At 39.4% G+C, this 23,315-nt stretch overlaps 3 protein-coding genes across 3 annotated transcripts; 1 reads left to right on the top strand and 2 right to left on the bottom strand.

Annotated features, from left to right (window-relative positions):
• Window positions 1–1,053: 1,053 nt before the first annotated feature.
• On the bottom strand, window positions 1,054–6,954 carry LOC112557628 (disintegrin and metalloproteinase domain-containing protein 29-like). The gene is made up of 12 exons (XM_025227613.1): window positions 6,784–6,954; window positions 6,275–6,329; window positions 5,805–5,871; window positions 4,032–4,290; window positions 3,606–3,810; window positions 3,349–3,491; window positions 2,910–2,996; window positions 2,628–2,728; window positions 2,332–2,460; window positions 1,637–1,756; window positions 1,409–1,491; window positions 1,054–1,145 (listed from the first exon to the last, which is right to left on the bottom strand). Exons 1-11 carry the CDS (start codon window positions 6,853–6,855, stop codon window positions 1,419–1,421), a joined length of 1,311 nt encoding a protein of 436 aa, XP_025083398.1. The 5' UTR covers window positions 6,856–6,954; the 3' UTR covers window positions 1,054–1,145; window positions 1,409–1,418.
• Window positions 6,955–8,889: 1,935 nt separating this feature from the next.
• LOC112557629 (A disintegrin and metalloproteinase with thrombospondin motifs adt-1-like) lies at window positions 8,890–14,119 on the top strand. The gene is made up of 13 exons (XM_025227614.1): window positions 8,890–9,014; window positions 9,541–9,647; window positions 10,123–10,183; window positions 10,573–10,639; window positions 11,018–11,276; window positions 11,495–11,699; window positions 11,833–11,975; window positions 12,319–12,405; window positions 12,593–12,693; window positions 12,867–12,995; window positions 13,414–13,533; window positions 13,669–13,744; window positions 14,041–14,119. The coding sequence occupies exons 2-12, from the start codon at window positions 9,576–9,578 to the stop codon at window positions 13,733–13,735; spliced, it is 1,311 nt and encodes a 436-aa protein (XP_025083399.1). The 5' UTR covers window positions 8,890–9,014; window positions 9,541–9,575; the 3' UTR covers window positions 13,736–13,744; window positions 14,041–14,119.
• Window positions 14,120–14,775: 656 nt separating this feature from the next.
• LOC112557630 (snake venom metalloproteinase BjussuMP-2-like) lies at window positions 14,776–20,493 on the bottom strand. The gene is made up of 13 exons (XM_025227615.1): window positions 20,377–20,493; window positions 19,245–19,359; window positions 18,868–18,927; window positions 18,343–18,409; window positions 17,930–18,188; window positions 17,508–17,700; window positions 17,207–17,349; window positions 16,732–16,818; window positions 16,130–16,230; window positions 15,810–15,938; window positions 15,332–15,451; window positions 15,151–15,226; window positions 14,776–14,874 (listed from the first exon to the last, which is right to left on the bottom strand). Exons 5-12 carry the CDS (start codon window positions 18,092–18,094, stop codon window positions 15,160–15,162), a joined length of 1,005 nt encoding a protein of 334 aa, XP_025083400.1. The 5' UTR covers window positions 18,095–18,188; window positions 18,343–18,409; window positions 18,868–18,927; window positions 19,245–19,359; window positions 20,377–20,493; the 3' UTR covers window positions 14,776–14,874; window positions 15,151–15,159.
• Window positions 20,494–23,315: the final 2,822 nt, after the last annotated feature.

The raw sequence follows: 23,315 nt of genomic DNA, 5'->3' as shown, positions 1-23,315 counted from the left end.
AAGAAAACCAAACTAAAATGAAACTGAATCTGCATTCAAACAAGCGTTCACGTCTGCTGCATTAGAAATACACATAGAAAGAGAAAGCCATGCCTGATGAAGCTGATCCTGCGCATTTCGAGAAAAATGAATTTCTAAACTAAGTTGACATATTTCTCGAAGAACAACGATGAGTCAAAAAGATTTCCGAGAATCGAGACAGACTAGCAAAACGTGGACCCGGAGAAAGTGAGTGATAAAGGCAGAGGCTATCTGTATGACTTTAGTTTTCTCATCATTGAACTCTTATTTGTTCGCTAACATCCAGTGTTTGACGAAGTCAAGGGTTTGCTGAGTACTGGTGAACAGACTGTGGAGTTGGCAAGGTGGGTCAGAGGTCAGTAGGTGAGCATCGTCGGCGTACATTTCATGTTGCAACCAGAAGGGGTGGATCATAAAGTTAAGTGTAAGGACACTACCGAACAAACCTAGGACTGAGGTGAAACTTCTTTAATAGCCCAGTGACAGTTGCCTGTTTGAAAGAGGGAGAACAGAGGACGTAAGTGCTAAGGTTGCTCCAGAAAAGATTGAGATATACTAAGTTTTGAATGAATGAGACATGAATAGTTTTGTGCATTCAATTATGAATTTTAATTTTAATCGAGCTACAACGGAATTGCCTTCTGGAACAAATAAAGTATTATATGTATCTGTATGAATAAACCTGCTCAGCCATTTAAGCAAGGTGATGCTGACAATAATTCAGAACCTCATCAACTGATGCGTTTATCCAGGTATTGGGGGGACGGGGCAACCTAGTCCTCCTTGACAGCCACGTGCCAGCGGACCAGCATCAGCGTTCGTCAACTTATCACAGTCAATCAATGAATGAAACAATGAACGAACACTCACGAATTTTTAAACAAATCGGGTTTAAGAGTTAAGTTGCCCATGTAAAGTTCCTCAACTCTTGAGTTTAGTTTTTACCAAACATGCAAAGGCTTACAGAAGGACAGCTAAAGGAGCTGATCAATGTGAGTCATTACACTTCTCAAACAAAACAAGATTCAGATAAATGTTTCTCTGCAAAGTTTTATTGTCACAAGCGTCAGTTGAATACAAGATAGAAATTATGCTGGACACGACTCTGTAAGACTTGTCAAATTCTGAAAACAAGAAAACAAACAAACGCAAAATGACCTAATATGGCGGCGGGGCACACAGCGATAACCACAATAATTAACAAAACACAGACGATAATACACAATACAAAAGCGAGGAAGATAGTAGTACATTATCATCATCGTCATAGTCGTCGTCATCGTCACTAAAGCTCTTCTCCCTCATTATTGTTCATTCTAGCTACATCGTCAATACCAACACCATAACCAGTTGCTACTGTCATCTAGGAGAGTGATTCCTCACATACCTGTTCATACTCAACCTAGTTTGACCGGACTATAGTTCCAGGTATTAACGTTGTCTTCAAACAAGCAGGACTTCGATTTGTCCCTGCAACACAATTCGATAGAAGAAGATTATTTAAATTATTTGAAAGACTATTCCGCTTAATTGCTAAATTAACATCTAAGAATTTAAATTATTACTTTATATGTTTACTTGTATTTGATAATAATAACGAATGTAGAAATTCCACCTGAAGGAGGAGTCGAGGACTTTAGCATAGCATGGTCTGAAGACACTCTGAGTTGTAGTCATGAAACCTTTCTCACGTCCTGAACACTGCCATATCTGGTTATCGTGCTTCAGTCCCATGCTTCACAATCAAACAAAGATTTTATGTTTAAAATCCTGTTTTCTTTGAAACTCACAATAAAAAATTAAATAAATAAGAAAAATTCACTTTACAGGCAAAGAACACTTTTCATTTCTTTAGTATACCGGAAAACATAACAGCCGTTCCTAACGGGTGATTCCGACCATTTATTAGACACCCACACCCACAGTGATACCTATGACACAGTGTCAAGTCCACGATTTCATTCAGATACACTTTCCCATGACATCAAAAACGTCCTTTTAAGGTCGATGAAGTGAGGACAAAACAATAGTCTAAAGCAGTGGTTTTTAACCTTGTTTAAGGTACCGAACCCACAAGTTTCATATACACATTCACCGAACCCTTCTTTAGTGTCATCACGAATTGCGGGTTTGTCTTGACCTCCGTGGCGGAGGCTCCGCCCAACCCCTAGGGTTCGATCGACTCCCGGTTAAGAGCCACTGGTCTAAAGCGTGATATACGCTTCATTCCCGCGCATGCAAACCCACGCACACACACAGTCACACATCAGTAGTTACATCAACTATCCACAGAAAGTTAGGAAAACATACGCGTGTCCCATCTCATGGATCTCAGGTCCGAAGTTGTAGTTGGCTCCCTTGGTGATACCTACGCGGGTTCTTGGGTTGCACATCCCCCCAACGTGAGCCAGACCCATTTTTCCAGGTGGTTCGGCATCTCTGTTCAAAGGATATAAGAAGATACAGTCGTCACAGACACACGATAAACATGGCCCTCCATCAAACACATTCATTACTACAGACAGAGAGAAAGGGAAGAGAAATAATAAGAGCGAAGGAAAATTTCCAAGTAAATTCACTCCGGAAACAAAGAGATGCATGCGTACGCGGTTTCGAAGGAAATGTAGTCAAAAGGCTGATTCATGGTGTTGGTAGACGCCATCCTCAAACGCTTTCCTAGGTCTTTAGTGGAGTCTTGGTACCACCACTGCAAAACGAAAGTATCAATGTAGCCTGCTAATAACTATGTAATAACTTAGGAATACCAACCAAGGTACAGATTAGTTTTAATAATGTCACAATCCACAAAAGAAAAAATTAAATTGTAGAAACAATTATTTAGCTTAAGAAGTAGAACATTTGTATTTTTAGTTACTAGGTACACTTACCGGGTTGCTTCTCCAGATCTCCACATGGACGACTTTGATCGTGATGTCCCACCCGACCAGCGAGGGGTTGTGCAGCACACCGGCAATCTGTCAGAAACAGTGAGAATGGTGTCAAACTGTGCAAAAGTCGTTATTCGAGACATACGGCAATCTTGGGCACCTGTTACAATCATCTTTGTGGGTAAATAAAACATTTAAATTATTTACAGAAAAATTAATGTCTTCCTAGCTAGATGAAAAAAAGAACAGTTTTCTTAAGAAACTGTTTATAGAATCTAGCAGATAAACCAGTGATCCATTGATAGCGCTTTACAACAGTAAAAGTTAAAGCAACATTAAACTAACAAAATTGAGCGAGAGAAGTAAAATTATAATACCATTCATCCAGTCAGCAAACAAAACCAAGAAAACAATATCAAAAGAAGCACAGAACACTTACACCACTCCATTTTCGAGCGATGAAGTCTGTAAGCTGCTGGTTTGAGGAGATTTGATGCTTTTCCCATACTTTGTTTAAGAAGAGTCGATCCAAGTAGACGCCCACCTCTATCGTCACCTTCCTGTCGCGTACTGACCTCTTGACTACAGCAGCAACAATACAACAACACAATTACTGTTGAACTATTCATTATAGGGTACAGTCTGATATACACTCGTTAAGTTTCACATCATATATCTACATTTGTTTTATATCACCTTTTTCGTTGTTTGCATCTTCATCCTCTATTTTATTCACTTCATCTTTCGACACGTCTACAAAGTTGTCTCCGAGGCTAGAATGTTGATCGTCGGTTGCATTTGACCACGTAAGCAGCACGTGCAGAAAGGGAAATTTGCGGGTGAAATCTTCCGGAAGTGGGAGTAACTGGAAGTTACGGTCTTTTGACTGAATGGCTCCAACCTGCGAAATAATTGAGACAAGAGAATATGAAAGACTACTGCCACTGTAGCGGTATTACAACATGTTTCGGAAAACATTTAATTTATTTTCCTTCTTTGTCTACTTTTCAACTTTGTAATTTTGTCTGTCTGTCTGTCTGTCTGTCTGTCTGTCTGTCTGTCTGTCTGTCTGTCTGTCTGTCTGTCTGTCTGTCTGTCTGTCTGTCTGTCTGTCTGTCTTACCACGTTTCCATCACACAGCGACAGTGAAGCGAAGCCAGACTTGTCCCTCAGAAGGCCACTGAAGAAGCAGTCTTTGATGACTGGGCGACTGATTATCGTTTCGTTCTCCAAGCGCTCCACCACTTTCAGGTCTGAGCATAGAACTTGCCGCTTCTGAAGTGACATGTGTAGTCTCTCTCCGGAAGTGAGGCGAAGCTCGAAGTTTTTGGACTTTGACGACGGACTGGCGACGTGGTCTTCAACGTCTCTCTTGGTGAGGCTGTAACGTGTGAGCGTGAGAACAGTTGGTACACGTCTCCGATAGTCTAAGCTGTCTCTTCGATAAAAGTCACAATGACAACCTTTAGATATTACAGATCTATATAGAAATATGTAATAAACTCAGGATAATTTGTCAACTTTCCAACATTTCGACTTTCGGTTAAATAGGTTGTAGATCGTGAGGTAACATTTGTCTCTATGTTTAAACACTGCATGAAGAGTGTCGCAAACCTGGGGCAGGGTCCGTAGATTTGGTAAGGGGTACGATTTCTATCACCAGTCCAACACACCGTCTATACCCCCACCAAATCCACGTCGACACTTACCGCGTGCTACCACACTAAATTGCTTATTAATTACCCACTCTAACCAGCTCGAGCCCCCAAGCACGCATACCCCAATGGAAAACACGAGGCAATTTAGTGCATTAAAAGATGTTAATTATTAGTTCCAGAAGTTCATACAAACCAAAAAATGTCACAATTACAAAGTATGAACCCTTGATCGTTGTCTAGACAGTCCCGTTTACCTAATTATTTCCCCTACTTCTATTATGTCCAGATAACTGAGAGCCAGATCTAACCTTATCTGTCATACACACAATACTGCTCACACACTATTCCTCACACAATACTGCTCACACACTCTGCCCGTACACTCCTCATGCTCAAGCCACTTAGCTGTGTTCTCGACTTTGTGGTGTGGAGATTAGTTCTTGCAGAACACACACGCACAACTGTCACTGCACTGTCCAATGGCGGATGCAGTATGGGTAATCTCTCGTCGCGCCGCAGAAGAAATATTGTCCTAAGACTTCGGTCTTCTATTGACCGGCACACGACGAGAGGAGTACAGGAAGGCGCACCTCGAACTGTCGCTAGCAGGCCGACGATCTTGGTATGGACGCAACACCGATACCGGTGGCCGGAACACTTGTCCGTTACTTGGTCGTCAGGTCGGACGAAGTTGTTCTTTCCAACGCACAGGCCGGCCGTGTGGCTATATCACCTTCTAGGTTGATGTCCTTTTCTCTCAGTAGTTCTTTCCTCTGAAGTTTGGCGAAGGACAATTACAAACGAAGACTTGAGATATCAAGATCACTGTCTTCTCCCTAGAGGTATAACGTAAAGCCCAGCTTGTCGTCCAGTTCTTTCTCTCTTTCAGTCCAAACGCTCAGCCTGCATCTCTAGATCTTTCAGTCCCGTAACCGTCTTGTTGGCCAGTCATACCACCTGACACACCACAACCAATCACGCCTCACAGCCACCACGAGCTTAAGCTCCCACCCGCATCCGCGTAAATGACGCAATTTCTCTCTATGACGTAATTTCTAGAGAGAGAAATCACGTCATATCTAGAATAAAATAGATGTACAAACCCACACTACAGCCCTATCCCACTCTTTCACGACAAAGAGTAAGTTTCACGACGACAGTGAACATTCCAAAATCACAGACAAGGGTGACCGAGTGACAAGTCGTCAGAACTATGTTCAGCAAGAGTGACACCTACCGTCTCTGTTCTCCAGACTCCAAGCTCTCTCCGTACAACGTGGCGATCTCATAGCCAGCGGCATCAGCTGTAGATACAAGTGATTAATATTCAATCGTCTTAACCTGTGTAAGTGTATGTGTATAGAAAAAGATGAAAGACAGCAAAAAAGAAGATAGTTTAAAGGTTCGAGCAGTATTTATCACAGTTATTTATATGGAATCTTTAACATATATTCTGCCTCTCATAAACAGTCTAAGAAAAAACTAAAATGTTTTTTCTTAATGTAAATAGCGTTAGTGTGATCGTTAAATACTCTTACCCTATTAATTGTATTAAATACTTAAACTGAGGAGAAGCAGTCCTTTATCTTGGACAAAAAAACTTATTACAACGATTTACAACATTTCGCTGTAGTTTGTTACATTGAAGACACAATAATGATTAAAAGAAGAAAGAAAAATCGCCGAGGTTTGTTAGACTGAACTTACCAGCCCTCGCCACTCTACTCGCATGATCCACGAGTTCATCGTCGTCCAGTACATTCTGAACACACACACACACACATACAGACACGCAAACACACACAGAGTCCTTGATAAAAGCGTTTTTCTCTATTTCTTTAGTAAAATGTAATTACCTTTCAAAAATATGTGAGTTGTTATCACGAAAGTTGTTTTTAATGGAAAACGTTTAATTAAGGCTTAATGAATGTAAAACAAAGGTTGGCATATTATGTATAGTTTCTTTTTGATATACAAGTTTAATGAAACATTACATAGTTCAGAACAATAACTAATAATATCAAAATTTAATAAAAATTATACTAATAATTATAATAATGAACTGCATTGGCTTTCAAGTTATATTTACTTTTGCCTGTGACACGATACATATTCAGGTCACCGCCTTTATTCTATTATATTATCATGTAGGCAGAGACACAGGTAGAAAGAAAGATAAAGAAGAATAGAAATGTGTAGGTCGATGAGATACTCACAGAAAAATCGTGTAATGCAGCCTCCGACAAGGCGGCCATCAAACACACCATCAGTATGGACATCTTGTCCATTGTCAGTCAGTGACACTTCGTCTCCTTAGTCGTCTGGTGGGTTGTCGGCGAAAGCCTCACTTTGCTTGGTCGTGGCAGACTGAACTGTTCCAAGGTGGCTTCGTGTTTATATACTCTCTGAGTACATAAACAATGCTAATCGTGATTCAGCCCTATACCACCCACCCTCCTACCCAAGGGTGAAGTGGGGCTCCAGTCCTTCACTCTCCACCACCTTGACCCTCACATTGTATGGCGTGGCAGTGAGTAGTGATTAATCCAACACCTAGGAGTGTCAATACAACAGGTCATTGTAATTTAATTAATGTGTGGTCTCTTCTCGTATATACACACAGCAAACATTCCCACGTACAGGTACCATCAGGTAATGAACAATGGTAACACTGCCCACACATTGGATAAAGGGAACTTGGCTCTTGACAGTTATATATTACCTTTGTCAATAAGCATTTAGGAACTTCCGTACATGGAGCTAATCCTTGGTTGTGCCAACTTATGAACAGCTGAAACAAATAATCTGGACAGCTACCATGGCAAGTGTAAGATAGACAAACACATGAAAATAACATAAGTATCAAGATGCGTGTAAATATGGGTTGTATCTTCTCTGTGCTGCGGCTGGAGTTTTGTATACATATGACATATTCTTGTCTACATATGACATATTCTTGTATACGTATGACCATATGTCACAACCTAGAAGCACCAAGGTCCTGGCATCAAGATATAGAGTCAGTTAGCCGGCTCCAAGAAGACTGAGAACCAGACCCTTGTAACCCTGACTGACAACACTCTACATGTTTACTCCCTTTGTCCCCGGGTAGGTGCGTGGGTCTGTGGGTGCTGTGACCCGGGTCACTAAGAGTACAGTTTGTCAGAAGCGGAGACAAGTGGTGTTAGGTTTGTCAGTATGAGGTCTGTAAGGTCAGATGTAGCGACACTTACCTGCCCTGAGCTGAGGTCAACAAACAGAATTAAGACCTGTGTGCTATCGGCGAGACGACATCGAACTTTTGAGCACTTAAAATGTGCTTTTACAAGATTCTTTTGTGTGAAATATATATGTAGACTACCATATAAACAATTCACTAAGTACTGACTCGTATACTTAATACGGGCACACCTTAGACTAATTCCGATTTATTATATTAATAGGGAGAGTTGGTAATCAGTCAATTCGAATTTAGGAAAGTGGTTCTCGTGTTGAAATGTTTGAAAACCGTGGTCCTAAGTCCTCTGTTGTTTTCTGATTATTAATTAGTTGCAACTGAACAGTTTTTAAAAAATAAACTCGGTGTGTGATTTGTATTAGAGGAAACATTTTTTCAAATCTAATCAAACTTTATTATCTGTCTGAGGAAGTCCACGACAATTTTTTTTCTTTTTCGCTCACAATCCCAACCACACATACAAACACAATATGAGCATATAAATAAACAACATAATTAGCAAACATACCTACCCATACAATACATTCAACACACACACACACCTACACCTTCTCACACATACATGTAAGCCTCCTAAGGAAGATGGCAGTAAAACTCCGAGTCCTTGTGCCTTTGTTTAGCCTGGTGATGGCTGCTGGCACCAAGGACCTCTGGCAGGCAGTTTGTCAATCACGTGGTGCTCTGTAGCGCCTGCACGAGGTCAACAGCTGAACGTGGAGATGGGGAGGGAGTGTTTGGTCTGGTATGATGTTGTATGCCAGCTGTTCATAAGCTGCACAATCAAAGATTTGCTCCATTCTCGTACGAAGGTTCTTAAAAGGCTTATTAAACAATTAAACAAGGTAATATATCATTGTAAAGAGCCAAGTTCCCTTTATCCAATGTGTGGGCAGTGTTGGTACCATTGTTCGTTACCTGATGTATGTGTGATTGTTTGCTGTGTGTATATACGAGTAGAGACCACACATTAATAAAAATTACAATGACCTGCTCTATTTACCTGCTAGGTGTTGGAGTGCTCACTACTCACTGCCACGCCACACACCGGGTGGTATAGGGATCAATCACGATTGGCATTGTTTATGTGGAACTCAGAGAGTATATAAACACGAAGCCACCTTGCAACAGTTCAGTCTGCCACGACCAAGCAAAGAGGGGCTTTCGCCGAGAACCCACCACACGACTAAGGAGGATCCTCGACATCGACAGGTAAAGTGTATTCATCACCAACCTTGTTATTATAAAATATGTGGATATGTCTGTAGATTCTTCTTTTTCACACCTTTTGTTTTCAGGTATCATCAGAACAATAATATATCCAAATTTCTTTTACATACAATGCTTCACTGCCACTGTTTTCTTTTAGTGTCTTCTCTTTAGTTTCTTTCCTGTCTTTACATTTACATACGGACATATTTTTAAATTCAGAAAGTACTCTAGTGACCAATGCACGAATAAATCGTAATGCCTGACAAGAAAAAAAAAGAGAGGGGGTGATTTTGAGTATGTAATTATTTTGTTTGTGTTTATTGATTTATTTCAACGTCTACTTCATTTCATTTGTCTTTTGCTTTATCAGTCACTTCACTTCCACTCTCTTTGACCTCATCGAACAAGTCAACATTCTCATGGTTGATACTCAGATACTATTCCTCATTTTGCACTGCCAGGCAGCTTACAACTTTTTCATGTGTAAAATCTGTACTGAACATCTGGTGTGAATTGGATGTTTCAGAGTGTTCTCAGTAAGTTAGGTGTGACTGACTGACAATGGACAAGATGTCCATACTGATGGTGTGTTTGATGGCCGCCTTGTCGGAGGCTGCATTACACGAGTTTTCTGTGAGTATCTCATAGACTTACACATTCTATTCTTCTTTGTCTTCCTTTCTAACCGTGTCTCTGCCTGCATGATAATATTACAAAATAAAGGCGGTGACATGAATATGTATCGTGTCACAGGCATCAGTAAATATAACTTGATAGTCAATGTACTTCATTATTATAATTATTAGTATAATTATTATTTCATATTTTGAAATATGTGTGGCTTCATAAAACTGACATGTAAAAAAGGAAACTGTGCACAAATATGTCGACCTTTATTTTACTTTCAGGAAGCCTTAATTAAACGTTTTCCATAAAAGAAACTTTAGTGATTAAAAACTTTAGTGATTAAAAACATACTTTTGCTAGGAAATAACTTTTTACTAATTAAAAAGAGAAATCCCTTTGCCTCAAAGACTCTTTGTGTGTGTGTTTTTTTGTGTTTGTATGTGTGTGTGTGTTTGTGTGCTTGTGTTGCTGTTACCGGCAGCTTCAGAATGTACTTGACAACGCTGAACTCATGGATCATGCGAGGAGAGTGGCGCGGGCTGGTAAGTTCAGTCTAACAAACCTCTTCGATATTTCTTTTTTCATCATTAAAGTGTCTTCAATGTAACGAATTACAGCTAAATGTTGTGAGTCTTTCTAGTCAACTGGGTTATTTTACCCAAGAAAAGGACTGCTTCTCTACAGTTTACGTATTGCATGCAATTAGTAGGGTTAGGTATTTTAATGATCACACCAACAGTATTTACATTGAGAAAAATCATTTTAGTTTCTTCTTACACCTTACAAGAGAGGCAGAATATGTGTTAGAGATACCAGAGATAACAACTGTGGTTAATACTGAATAAAATCTTTAAACAAGCTATCTTGACCTTTTGTTTACACACACTTACACAGGTTAAGACGATTGTATATTAATCACTTGTATCTACAGCGGATGCCGCTGGCTATGAGATCGCCACGTTGTACGGAGAGAGCCTGGAGTCTGGAGAACACAGACGGTAGGTGTCACTCTTGCTGAACAGAGTTCTGACGACTTGTCACTCGGTCACCCTTGCCTGATTCTGGAATGTTCGCTGTCGTCGTGAAACTTACTCTTTTGGCAGTGTTTAAACATAGAGACAAATGTTATCTCAAGAACGACCACCTATTTAGCCAAAAGTCGAAATGTTGGAAAGATGACAAATTATCCCGTGTTTATACAGTAAATTTTTTATACTCAACATCTAATCGCGACTTAAGAAATAAACTTAAAAATATAGCCTCAAAAAAGAAATTATGTTTCCAAAGCATTTAATTAACGAACTTTAAAAATTATTAAGACAAAACCGAGATGATCGGAGACGTGTACCAACTGTTCTCACGCTCACACGTTACAGCCTCACCAAGAGAGACGTTGAAGACCACGTCGCCAGTCCGTCGTCAAAGTCCAGAAACTTCGAGCTTCTCCTCACTTCCGGAGAGAGACTACACATGTCACTTCAGAAGCGGCAAGTTCTATGCCCAAACCTGAAAGTGGTGGAGCGCTTGGAGAACGAAACGATAATCAGTCGCCCATTGATCAAAGACTGCTTCTTCAGTGGCCTTCTGAGGGACAAGTCTGGCTTCGCTTCACTGTCGCTGTGTGATGGAAATGTGGTAAGACAGACAGACAGACAGACAGACAGACAGACAGACAGACAGACAGACAGACAGACAGACAGACAGACAGACAGACAAATATTAGATAGATGAAAATAAGACACAGAAGGAGAATAAATAAGTGTTGTGAGATTTCTCCTGGATTGCCCAACATGTTGTAATACCGCTACAGTGGCAGTAGTCTTTCATATTCTCTTGTCTCAATTATTTCGCAGGTTGGAGCCATTCAGTCAAAAGACCGTAACTTCCAGTTACTTCCACTTCCGGAAGATTTCACCCGCAAATTTCCCTTTCTGCACGTGCTGCTTACGTGGTCAAATACAACCGATAACCAAGATTCTAGCCCCGTAGACAACTTTGTAGACGTGTCTAAAGATGAAGTGAATAAATTAGAGGATGAAGAAGCAAACAACGAAAAAGGTAATATAAAACAAATGAAGATATATGATAGACTTAGTTTTTAATTATAATGCCTTACCAAGTGAATATCAGACTGTACCTTATAATGAAATAGTTCAACAGTCATTCTGTTGTTGTATTGTTGCTGCTGTAGTCAAGAGGTCAGTACGCGACAGGAAGGTGACGATAGAGGTGGGCGTCTACTTGGATGTACACTTCTTAAACAAAGTATCGGAAAAACATCAAATCTCCTCAAACCAGCAGCTTACAGACTTCATCGCTCAAAAATGGAGTGGTGTAAGTGTTCTGTTCTCCTTTTAATATTGTTTTCTTGGTTTTGTTTGCTGACTGGATGAATGATATTATGACGTTTCTTCTCTTGCTCGTTTTTCTTAGTTACGTTTGGGGTTTTTTTCACCGTTCTGAAGCGCTATAGTTTATCTGCTAGATTCTAAAAACATTTTTTCAGGGAACTGCTTTTTCCATCTAGCCAGCAAGACATTACTACTATTTTTGTAAATGTTCATAATGTTTTATTTACCCACAAAACGACCGAAGATGGTTGTATATGCCCGAGATGGCCGTGCCTCGAATAACGACTTTTGCACAGTGTTGACACCATTCTGACTGTTTCTGACAGATTGCCGGTGTGCTGCACAACCCCTCTCTGGTCGGGTGGGACATCACGATCAAAGTCGTCAATGTGGAGATCTGGAGAAGCAACCCGGTAAGTGTACCTAGTAACTAAAAATAGAAATGTTCTGTTTCTCAAGCTTAACAATTTTCCTTAGAATTTAATTTGTCCTTTTGTGGATTGTGACATTTGTAAAAGTAATCTGGAACTGGTTTGGTATCCCTAAGATTGCGTTATTACATAGTTGTTAGCAGGCTACATTGATACTTTCTTTTTGTAGTGGTGGTACCAAGACTCCACTCAAGAACTGGGAGAGCGTATGCAGAGTGCGTGTGAAAACACCATGGATCAGCCTTTTGACTACGTTTCCATCGAAACCTCGTACGCATGCATCTCTTTGTTTCCGGAGTGCATTTACTTTGACTTATTCCTACGCTCTTATTACTTTTTTTCCTCCCACTTTCTCTCAGTCCGTATTAATGCCTGTGTTTGCATGAAGTGCAATGTTTATTGTGTGCCGGTGATAGCTGTATCTTTTTATAACATTTGAACAGTGATACCGACCCACCTCGGAGGACGGGAGTAGCTTACGTGGGACAAATGTGCAATCCTCGATATCGCTGTGGTATCACCAAGGGAGCCAACTTCAACTTCGCACCTGAGATCCATGAGATGGGACATAAGTATGTTTTCCTATTTGACTGTGGATAGTTGATGTGACTACAGATTCCTGATGTGTGACTGTGTGTGTGGGTGGGTTTGCATGCGAGGGAATGAAGCATATATCACTGTTTAGACTATTGTTTTGTGCTCACTTCATTGACCTTAAAAGGACGTTGTTGATGTCATAGGAAAGTGTATCTGAATGAAATCGTGGACTTGACACTGTGTCATAGGTATCATTGTGGGTGTGGGTGTCTATTAAATAATGGAAATCACCCGTTATTAACGGCTCTTATGTTTTCCATTAATCGTTTATACTAAATAAATGAAAAGTGTTCTTTGCCTATAAAATGAATCTTTCTTATTAATTCAGTTTGTTTATTGTGAGTTTTAAAAAGAACAGGATCTTAAACATAAAATCTTTGTTTGATTTTGAAGCATGGGACTGAAGCATGATGACACGATGTCTGAGTGTTCAAGACAGGAGAAAGGTTTCATGTCTGCCAAGCAGAGTGTCTTCAGACCATGCTACGCTAAAGTCCTCGACTACTCGCTCAGGTGAAATTCTTACATTGGTCTTCATTATTATTAAATACAAGTAAACATAGAGAATAATACTTTAACTTCGTAGATATTAATTTAGCATTTTATGTGGAATAGTTTTGAATTTGTTTGTATCGACATCTGTTGCAGGGACAAGTCATGCCTGTTTGAAGACAGCGTTGATACCTCGAACTATAATCCGATCAACCTAGAGTAACTTGAACAGGTATGTACGTGTGCTATCACTCCCTACATAATGGCTATAACAGACTGGCAACTCTGTATTGTCTACTGTGTTGCTGGTAAAGGGTTTTGGAAACATCGGAGATGTAAAGAACAATAAAAAATGTTTTGACTAGTATGTCGGCGACGATATCGATAACGATGATGGTTAGAATAAGGACGCACTGAGTCCCCTTTCTTCTAATTATTGTTTTCATCGTTTTTGTGATAATCGCGGCTTAGGTTGTGCATCCTGTTGCCATTTAATCCTAAAGCCCGTGTCTGAATTTTCTTTTTCAGATTTGAAATGGTCTTGGATAGCCGTAGTCTGCCTCTCGCTGAATGTTGTAAAAATCAGTCATTAAAACTTTGAAGAGAAGTAATTAGTTGACATTGCGTTTTGTTTCACATGTGTGTCTCTTCGTGTTGTAATCGTGTTGTTTGGTACAAGCAATGTTCTTGATGACACTAGACAGGGTTTAAAGGCTTATTAATGAAAAGACTTAATGGACCGTTTCGCCTTAAACATTTTTTTTTTTCAATTTTCTCCTGATCATGAATTTAGACGAAGTCTTTTATCTAACTGCCGTTTTAGCTTCTTTAGACTATTGTGTACCATATAAAAGCAGTAGCTAAGATAGAGGTGATTTCTAGAAAGGAGACGGTGACACTAACAGAAATGTAAACCTAATCATCCACCTAAGAAAGTCATGCTAACAGTAACGCAGCATCACATCCACCTCTCCGTTTATCTTGTTATTCCTCCCAATGGCCAAGTTACAGCGGTCCAGCATGACCGTTCGCTACTCGGTACCAGGAAAGCGATGAATGAAGAACAAACTTATAATCTAGATTTTTACGAAATTGATGAGTTTTAGGAGTTGCTTGTATCAAATTCTTCAAAGTATAAGTTGTATTTGTATCAGAAATGCAAAGGCTAGCGTCAAACCCGATCACAGGAAGTGGATAATCTGAGTACATAAATACTAGCTACAACACCCAAATACACCAGTCAAATATAAGTAGAGTCATGGGAATGTTTCTCTGAAATGTTTTAATGACCAATTTTCACAAACGTCAGGCGGATACAGGTTACAAACTTGCTGGATGCCCCTCATCCGGACCTTTTGAGACCTGACAAAGAAGAAAGCGGATGAAAACTTTAATATAACTTAAAATAGCGACAGTATGTACAACAAAACGACAGTTAGGAAGATAAATACAAACGTAATTATAATGGTACAAATAAATATGAGGAATTTGTTAGTGCATCATCAACATCGTCGTCGTCGATGATATCATCATCAAGAAATGTTGTATTACTATTCTTAGTCTTTTCATCATATTTAAGTTAGAGCACGCTAACTAGACTTTTATCACTATCAAGCATGGAAGTAACAGAACTCTTACTCTCTTAGATCAACCAATTGGGTTGAAGTGCTGGGTGTCGACATTATCTTGAAACAGGCATGACCTCTTGGAGTCTCTGTCACAGAATTCAATAGAAAGTATGAAGAAGCTATTTTGCTTATTCTAAGTTGCTCGCTTACTTGTATTTTCTATATTTTAAAGACGAGTGTAAGAATTCCACCTGAAAAAGGAGTCCCAGACTTTGGCATAGCATGGTCTGAAGACATTCTCCACGTTAGACATGAAACCTTTCTCAGTTCCTGAACACTGCGATATCTGGTCATCGTGCTTCAATCCCAGGCTTCAAAATAAAAACACAGATTTTGAATTTAAGATTTAACTAACTAACGAACTAAGACATGTATATTTGAAAACTAAACAATTTTCATTGATTCAGTCTAACATGTCCCACTAGAAACATGTTATAACCGCTCATTAATTCTATTGTCGGAAATTGTATCCATTAGACTCTCCTTTATCAGTATTACCACAGTGTTAAAGTCCTCGCTTTTCGTCCACAACACTTTCATGTCAAATCACGTAATTTTACGTTCAGTGCAATGATCACAAACACATGCACACTAGCGTACACCCAGTCAAAATATCCAACATAAACTCGCAGTCACATGAACTATCTTCAATATTATACGAAAGCATACTTGTGTCCCATCTCATGAAGCTCAAATCTGAAGTGGGTATATGCTCCCTTGGTGATACCACAGCGACTTCTATGACTGCACATTCCCCCGACGTAAGCCAGTCCCATTCTCTGAGGAGGGTCGGCATCCCTGTGTAAAAGTTAGAATAAAAAGACATGACCGTAATGACAATCTTATAACACGAATGGTATTCCCAGAGACACACAGAAAGACCAGAAAAAGAATAAATAAGCAGGAGGAAGGATATAATTTATAAGAGCGTGAGTAAAGAGACCGTTAAGGGAAGGGGCACAAAATCAAAAGAGAAAAGTAAGTCCTACGCGGTTTCGATGGACACGTAGTCAAAAGGCTGATTCATAGTGTTGATACATGCCATCTTCAAACGCTGTCCTAGGTCTTTGATGGAGTCTTGGTACCAGGACTATAGACAGAAAGTAATTATCATTTGACATTCACCTATATAATGACAAAGTCATAGGAGTATAACACAAAATTCAGATTATTTTAGCGTGTTGTAAGAAAGATATAAGTATTGCAACAATTTAAGTAATCTCTATAAACAATCAAATTTACAAACAAGATGAAAAAACAGTAACATCAGAAAAATGTAAATTTTTAAAAATTTGAAAGTAAAAAAACAAGACGAAAAAATCTCCAAGACATGCAGATTCTTCACCTCAATAAATAAACGCTTTCTTTGGAACAAATAGCCTTAAAATTATGTGAGTAAGAAAACTAGCGCTCGAGACATTGTACCATATATAAGGAGCTTTGAACAGTGAAATTCTACAGAATCATTCCAGCCGGGTCCTCCGTCAAGAAATCAGACCGTGCCAAAGAGGACATTCTCGGAATACAAAATGGCCAAATGCAAACTACAGCAAATGAAAGTAAGAAATTTGGAGTTCCTAGCTACACTTACCGGGTTACTATGCCAGATCTCTAGATTGACGACTTTGATCGTGATGTCCCACCCGACCAGCGAGGGGTTGTGCAGCACACCGGCAATCTGTTGAGCACACAATGATGTGATTGTCCTCAAGGACCGTTTTTTCTAGATGTGCAGACATTTTGGACACCTATCTTTAAGGTAAGAACTCTCTGGCCTTTCTTATTTTAATAAAACATTATTAAACATTCAAAGAAATTTGTAACGTCCTCCTAACACATTTTTTTTAAATTTTGGAAAAAAGGATTTATAGAACCGTGCAGGGAAGCCAGTAATGCAATGATTGCTTTATAGAAAGTCAAAAACAAAACAACCCACGACCAAAAAAGGTAACCAAGAGAAAAAATATTAATATAACAATTAGCTAATCCGCAAACAAAAGCAAACACTAAAATGAGGTACATTAAACTGATCAAGGTAACTATAGCAGGCACTTCAGAACACTCACGCCACTCCATTTGCGAGCAATGAGGTCCGTGAGCTGTTGGTTTGAGGAGAGTTTGAGGTTTTGGTTCACTTTGTTTAAGAAAAGTCGGTCCAAGTAGACGCCCACCTCTATTTTCAGCTTCTTGTCGCTTACTGACCTTTGAACTTGAACAGCGAAACCACAAGAAAAGGAAAACTGTTCATTTTATTTCCAGCTCGTAAAATCTTTTAACGGACAGTCATATAATTAGATTTTTTATTTAAGCAATGAAGAAAGAAAGAGAGAGAAATAGAAAAAGCATGCTGTTGAATGTGTCACATACATTTCATATCGTTTGCATCTTCATTCTCTAGCACATCTTCAGGCACCTCCAAGAAATCCTCTAGGCTCGAAAGTTTGTCATCGGTTTCATTAGACCATGTAAGAAGCACGTGCAAGAATGGAGAGTGGCTGACCACATCTTCCGGAAGTGGGTGCAATTGAAAACTACGGTTCTTTGAGCGAATGGCTCCAACCTGCGAAATAATCAGGAAAGAAAAAGATTTAGATACAACTTTCACTGTTGATTACCATAACGTGTTTCAGAAGCCATTGTAAATACTTCTGTCTGTCTGTCTGTCTGTCTGTCTGTCTGTCTGTCTGTCTGTCTGTCTGCCTGCCTGTCTGTCTGTCTGTCTGCCTGTCTGTCTGTCTGTCTGTCTGTCTGTCTGTCTGTCTGTCTGTCTGTCTGTCTGTCTGTCTTACCACGTTTCCATCACACAGCGACAGTGAAGCGAAGCCAGCCTTGTCCTCCAGAAAGCCACTGAAGAAGCAGTCTTTGATGACTGGGCGACTGATTATCGTTTCTTTGTCAAATCGCTCCACCACTCTCAGATCCGAACTTAAAACGTTTCGCTTCTGAAGTGACATGCGTAGTCCCTCCCCGGAAGTGAGGCGAAGCTCGAAGTTTCTGGACTTTGACGACGGACTGGCGACGTGGTCTTCAACGTCTCTCTTGGTGAGGCTGTAACGTGTGAGCGTGAGAACAGTTGGTACACGTCTCCGATCATCCATGAAAAAGTTGAAGAGGGTGTGACATGCAGATTATTTTTCGCTACACAAAAGTCGATACAACGATGCAGTAAACTTGAGAAAACATTTGTGTGAAGTCTATTTACCTTCTTTGTTCTCCGGACTCCAAACTCTCACCGTACAACGTAGCGACTTCGTAGCCAGCTGCATCAGCTGTAGGTAGATACAAGCGTAAAATATTCAATCGCACTGTGTGTGTGAGAGAGAGAGAGAGAGAGAGAGAGAGTGAAAAGTAAGTGAGCATCTGAGCGAATAAGTATGGAAGCGAGGGATGGATAAAAAAGGGTAAAACAGTCTTTTAATAATTCAACCCATATTAACTATGATTATTTAACATACATATTTAACATTTTCTATGTCACTCTTTTATAGTGTAAAAGTGAGATCAAAATCCCTATTCTAATTGAGCGTGGTATAAGTCGGACAACTAAAGAAATAAAGATTACTTAACCTGAAAGAGAGTAATAAATACAATTGCTTTTTTGGAAAATATTGAAGACAGTAGAACGACTGTGAAAACCTTTTCATTGAATGTCTTAAATATATAACAGTTATAAATATATAACAATGAGATAAAAATACATGTCACCGAGTTTGTTCAGTGAACTTACCAGCTTCACCACTCTACTTGCATGGTCTAGAAACTCAGAGTTGTCCAACATGTCCCGAAGCTGAAGTTAGTAGGAACACGTGCACGCAAACCAGCAAACACCCACGCACGCACACACACACACATGCACACACTGAGATATTGCAGCAATGTTTGATTTATCTTATGAATCTTTATAAGCTTTCAGAAATATCTTAGTGTACAGTTTTTAGCTCCATTAATGATACTTAAGTAATAATAGCTAAAAAGAAGAACTTATTCTGTCAACTGACTATGTCTTTAGCAATTATATTAGTTGCACCACTTGTATCAAAAGCATTAATGTGTAGGCATAGGGAAAATGCAGTCAGATAAAAATATAGGTAGACAGATACTCACAGAAAAATCATGTAATGCTGCCTCCGAAAAGGTGGCAATCAAACAGACAGTCAGTATGAGCATTTTGTCCATTGTCAGTCAGACTTCGCGTCCCTCGTAACTTACTGAGACGACTCTGAAAAATAATAACACAATAAATGTGCAGTTTGTTAGGTTCTATAAGCTGATGAAATCTCAAGTTTCCTGGATTAATGGGATGTGACATTTGTAAAATTATGAGATGGAAATCTGTGAGAATGGGTTGAAGATTACGCGAAACAGAACTACAGTAATTAAAGAGCAGGCAGATGGCAAAGGAATAGCTCCAGAAACAAACAAACAAACAAACAAACAAACAAACAAACAAACAAATAAACAAACAAACAAACAACAAAAACAAACAAAAAGAAAAAAGAAACACACACAAATAAACTCCTTATCTCTCTTTTGGACAACCCGATACTATAAGCAAACCTAAACCTAAGCGAATGATTACCGATCGACATCCCTAAAGCCATTTTTAAAACTATTATCTTGAGTCACCTGGATTCTTCTTGGTTTTTAACATTTTGCTGAACTGTCAGCGTTTCTCCTGAGATAAAGTATAGTCACCACAAGAAGACACTGAGGTTCACAGTGATAAAACTCTATCTTGAGAAAACACTTGCATCAGGCCGTCCTGACTTTTCTCCGAAGACTGGAAAAATAATGCGATTGTAATTGCGTGCAGGGAGGTACCTGACTAAATCCACCTTTGTAATTCCCTTGAGTTCTGCTTTGACTATTGTCTTTCTGTCTTTGATTTCAGTTGAGATCACCTTCACCTCTCATCCAGTAATTTTCCTAATCTCAGTGACTTTCTGTATCATCTCACTTGTTCAATCAACACCCTGTACGAGGCCGGCATCATGTTTCACTCACCTATTGGTCATGGCAGTAGTTTCGCCAGTAAAGAATCGCCGTCCAGGGAAGAGACGAGAACAAGCGAATGAAAGAAGAAAAATGATAAGAAAACTGGAGCAAGGAAAGTAGATCAATAAAAAGACGAGGATGGCATAGTTATTGTTCACATGCCTGTAGACAAGTAGTATTACTAAAATAATCTACAGACATATCCAAAGGTTTGAGAATAATTAGGCTGAAAAGACTTTACCTTCAAATGCTGATGAGCCTATGTAGTGGTTTGCTGGGAAATCTGCGAAAGGGCCTCTTTGTTTGGTCCCGAGTGACTGAACTGTGCGAAAGCGAGCAGACGATTATATACTCTCCGACCTCCATAGAATGATAATCGTGACTCAATCATTGACCTTCTGAACCCATCAGAAAGATCCGCGTTTTGTGTCCTCTCACCCCCTTATCTCAAACTTATTTTGCACTAGTTTAATGTAATGTGGAGCCTCTGTAATTTCTATCACACAGACATCAGCATTTGTGGGGGAGGAACTCGGAGGATGTCAAACGAACAAAACATACATACATACATACATACATGGCGGTGCCGGGAAAATTATTGTCCCAAGTCAAATTTTCGTCCAAAATTTCCTATTCGAACTGTTTAATTTCTTTCGGTCTTATTTTTATTTCCGATTTATTGAACTGAGTATTTTTTTAACAGTAAGGTGACTAAATATTACTAGAACAATGCACAGGTAGAATAGCTATCTCCATTCTTGCAACACACTTTACACTGTCGAAAGAATTGTCCAATATTAAAAACAGTTTATTAAGTGATGTTGAAATTATTTCTTACTGTTTGTAATATGTGATATATGGTGTTTGTTTTGAACAGCACTAAACTATTTCTATGTCAATATTATTTCTACCATGTGTCCCTGATTTCTGTATCACTTGTTGCGTAGAGTTCTGTTGTATTTAGGAACATTAGGAACATATCTCCTCTTAGCTGGTAGTTCACTTTTTCTTTAAAAAAAGGTTAAAGAGATGAATTCTATGATTCTATTTACCCGCGTCCCTTTAAAAAGATTAAGGTCATGTTTTTGTTATTTTTATATTCTCGTTAACTACTTAATCGTTCGTTCTGTGTTTCTTTCTTATCATAATTATAGTAATAAACTGTGACTGATACTTGGCCACTAGCAGTCTATTTGAAAACTAATCAACAGAAGTTTTATTCTGCTGGCAAACCAAAAGGATTGGTCTTCCCTACGTTGATTCTTGCATTGCACTCTATCTAGGTGACGGACCATTGGTAGGGAAACGTTGAGAAATACAACAAAATAGAAAGTACGTGGCGAAGGATTTTAGAAAAAAATATCTGTTCTCAGTCAACCCTCCTTATCTGTCAGAGTGGACAATCAAAAAACAGTGTCGTTGATGTGACCTGGTTTTATTCCTGCAAGGTCAATACAATTTTCTTCCTTAAACTATACCGCGTTCATCGCTACGTAAGCGATTTTATCAACGATACAACAGAAGAGGAGAAAAAGGAGGAAAATGAGAAGAAACAACCAACAGCCAAAAAAGTGTATATACTGACGAACACACATTTAATTAAATAGACATAATTTCTGTTAAAATACCTATTTTAGTATTTTCTAATTCGAGTTACCCTCTTTGTTTTAACACTGATGTCTTCAGTAATATCTCTTAGGATGGAATAACAGATTTTCACACAGACTTCACCAGCAGGAAGACTTCTCGTCTCTATTTCAATACTATACAACAAAAATGTCTCCCAACCTTTGTCTTGTTAAGATAGATTTTTCAGACATCATTTAAAAAACTCTGAAACCATCGTCTGCTGACATTATTTGCAGACGACTTAATTTTCAAAAACCGTAGACGGTAGCAATGTATTATACCCTAAACATACACTTTTTTAATACTTTTGCTGTAATGATTGTCTGGTGATAAGACTGTTCAACAAATAGTTTAAAAAAATCAATAGTGGAAGTATGGTCATTATTCATGATTTTAAAATTTAAATTAGCGTGCGTTTATATATATATATATGTGTCCAGGGCCGTGCTTAGGGGCAGGCGGACGAGGCATCTGCCTAGGGCCCCGCGCTTCAAGGGGCCCCGCGCTTTTGATTGATATGGTAACTAGGTATATGGAAGTGTAGTCAGCCGTATCACATTCTCGCTGGACGCGCTTGGAGACAGAAGGCTGCTGGACACCGAGGATTTATCGCGCATGAACGTTCGTGCATTGAGCTATTGCTGGATTTATGTGAGGGCCCCGCACATGCCCTTTGCCTCGGGCCCCGCGGGGGCTAAGAACGGGCCTGTATGTGTCTCACAATTTTCGCCAATTGGACCCATCAGTCGATTCAACCACGACCCCATTTGATTCGACCACAACCCCAAGTTGATTCCCTCATTGGCTTTTAATAGCTTAGACGGTCCACCCGTAATAATGACCAATCACGTCGTGACTGGAAAATCCGCGGAAGAAATATTGCGATGTAGAGTTACTTCGCCTGTTTTGAGACAGGCACCGTGTATAGCAGGGATCTACGTTCATGGTGTATAGTACTAATGATAAGTGGGAGTTTATAAAGTGCAATATCTCTGAACAAGATCACAAAATAGTAACAAAGATGTAGAACAAGTTGTCAAAAAAGGTAACAAAGATGTCGAACAAAATCACAAAATAGTAACAAAGATGTAAAACGAATAACAATGTGAGGACTCGCTGCGTTCCAGCAGTGAAGTGTGATCACTGTAGATGTAACGGTAACGACTCCAGAGAATAAGGTTAGTGGCATCAGGAGAAAATGGAGAAGATATTGAGTAATCTCGAGAACATGAAGAAGTGTTATCAAATGAAACTGCAAGAGGGCGATCATCACTTCAGTTTATTCAATCCAGCTCCAGATCGCTGCCGAAGCAAGTGATGCATGGCGAAGTGGAATCTAGTCAATAGATCCAAACAGTTCGCACTTCAAAATAACATTATATATATATATATATCGTCCTGTTTCAAATCAGAAGAGGAAGAAAACACAGCAGATGCACACGTAAATATGAAGGTCCAACACCTTTATCCAAATCGAAGCACGACCACAAAACATAAACGAAATCAAGGAGAGCCGATCCCCTCAGCCTGTAAGGCGAAGGGACATAACTC

Source organism: Pomacea canaliculata, linkage group LG2 (genome assembly GCF_003073045.1).
Source record: "Pomacea canaliculata isolate SZHN2017 linkage group LG2, ASM307304v1, whole genome shotgun sequence".
Lineage (NCBI taxonomy): Eukaryota > Metazoa > Mollusca > Gastropoda > Architaenioglossa > Ampullariidae > Pomacea > Pomacea canaliculata.
Note: the sequence above shows the minus strand (reverse complement) of the source record. Positions and strands in the feature narration are given on the sequence as shown.

Bases quoted from the DNA above. Each gene is read 5' to 3' on its own strand.
- LOC112557628 (XM_025227613.1), bottom strand. From the start codon at position 6,855: ATGGACAAGATGTCCATACTGATGGTGTGTTTGATGGCCGCCTTGTCG. The intron at 3,492-3,605 runs GTGATATAAAAC...TTGCTGCTGTAG, and splicing joins AGATGCAAACAACGAAAAAG to TCAAGAGGTCAGTACGCGAC. The intron at 2,461-2,627 runs GTACGCATGCAT...TCCTTTGAACAG, and splicing joins TACATTTCCTTCGAAACCGC to AGATGCCGAACCACCTGGAA.
- LOC112557629 (XM_025227614.1), top strand. From the start codon at position 9,576: ATGGACAAGATGTCCATACTGATGGTGTGTTTGATGGCCGCCTTGTCG. The intron at 11,976-12,318 runs GTAAGTGTTCTG...TGTTTCTGACAG, and splicing joins TCGCTCAAAAATGGAGTGGT to ATTGCCGGTGTGCTGCACAA. The intron at 12,694-12,866 runs GTACGCATGCAT...ACATTTGAACAG, and splicing joins TACGTTTCCATCGAAACCTC to TGATACCGACCCACCTCGGA.
- LOC112557630 (XM_025227615.1), bottom strand. From the start codon at position 18,094: ATGTCACTTCAGAAGCGAAACGTTTTAAGTTCGGATCTGAGAGTGGTG. The intron at 16,231-16,731 runs GTAAGTGTAGCT...TTCTGTCTATAG, and splicing joins AGATCTGGCATAGTAACCCG to TCCTGGTACCAAGACTCCAT. The intron at 15,227-15,331 runs GTGGAATTCTTA...ATTCTGTGACAG, and splicing joins GTCTGGGACTCCTTTTTCAG to AGACTCCAAGAGGTCATGCC.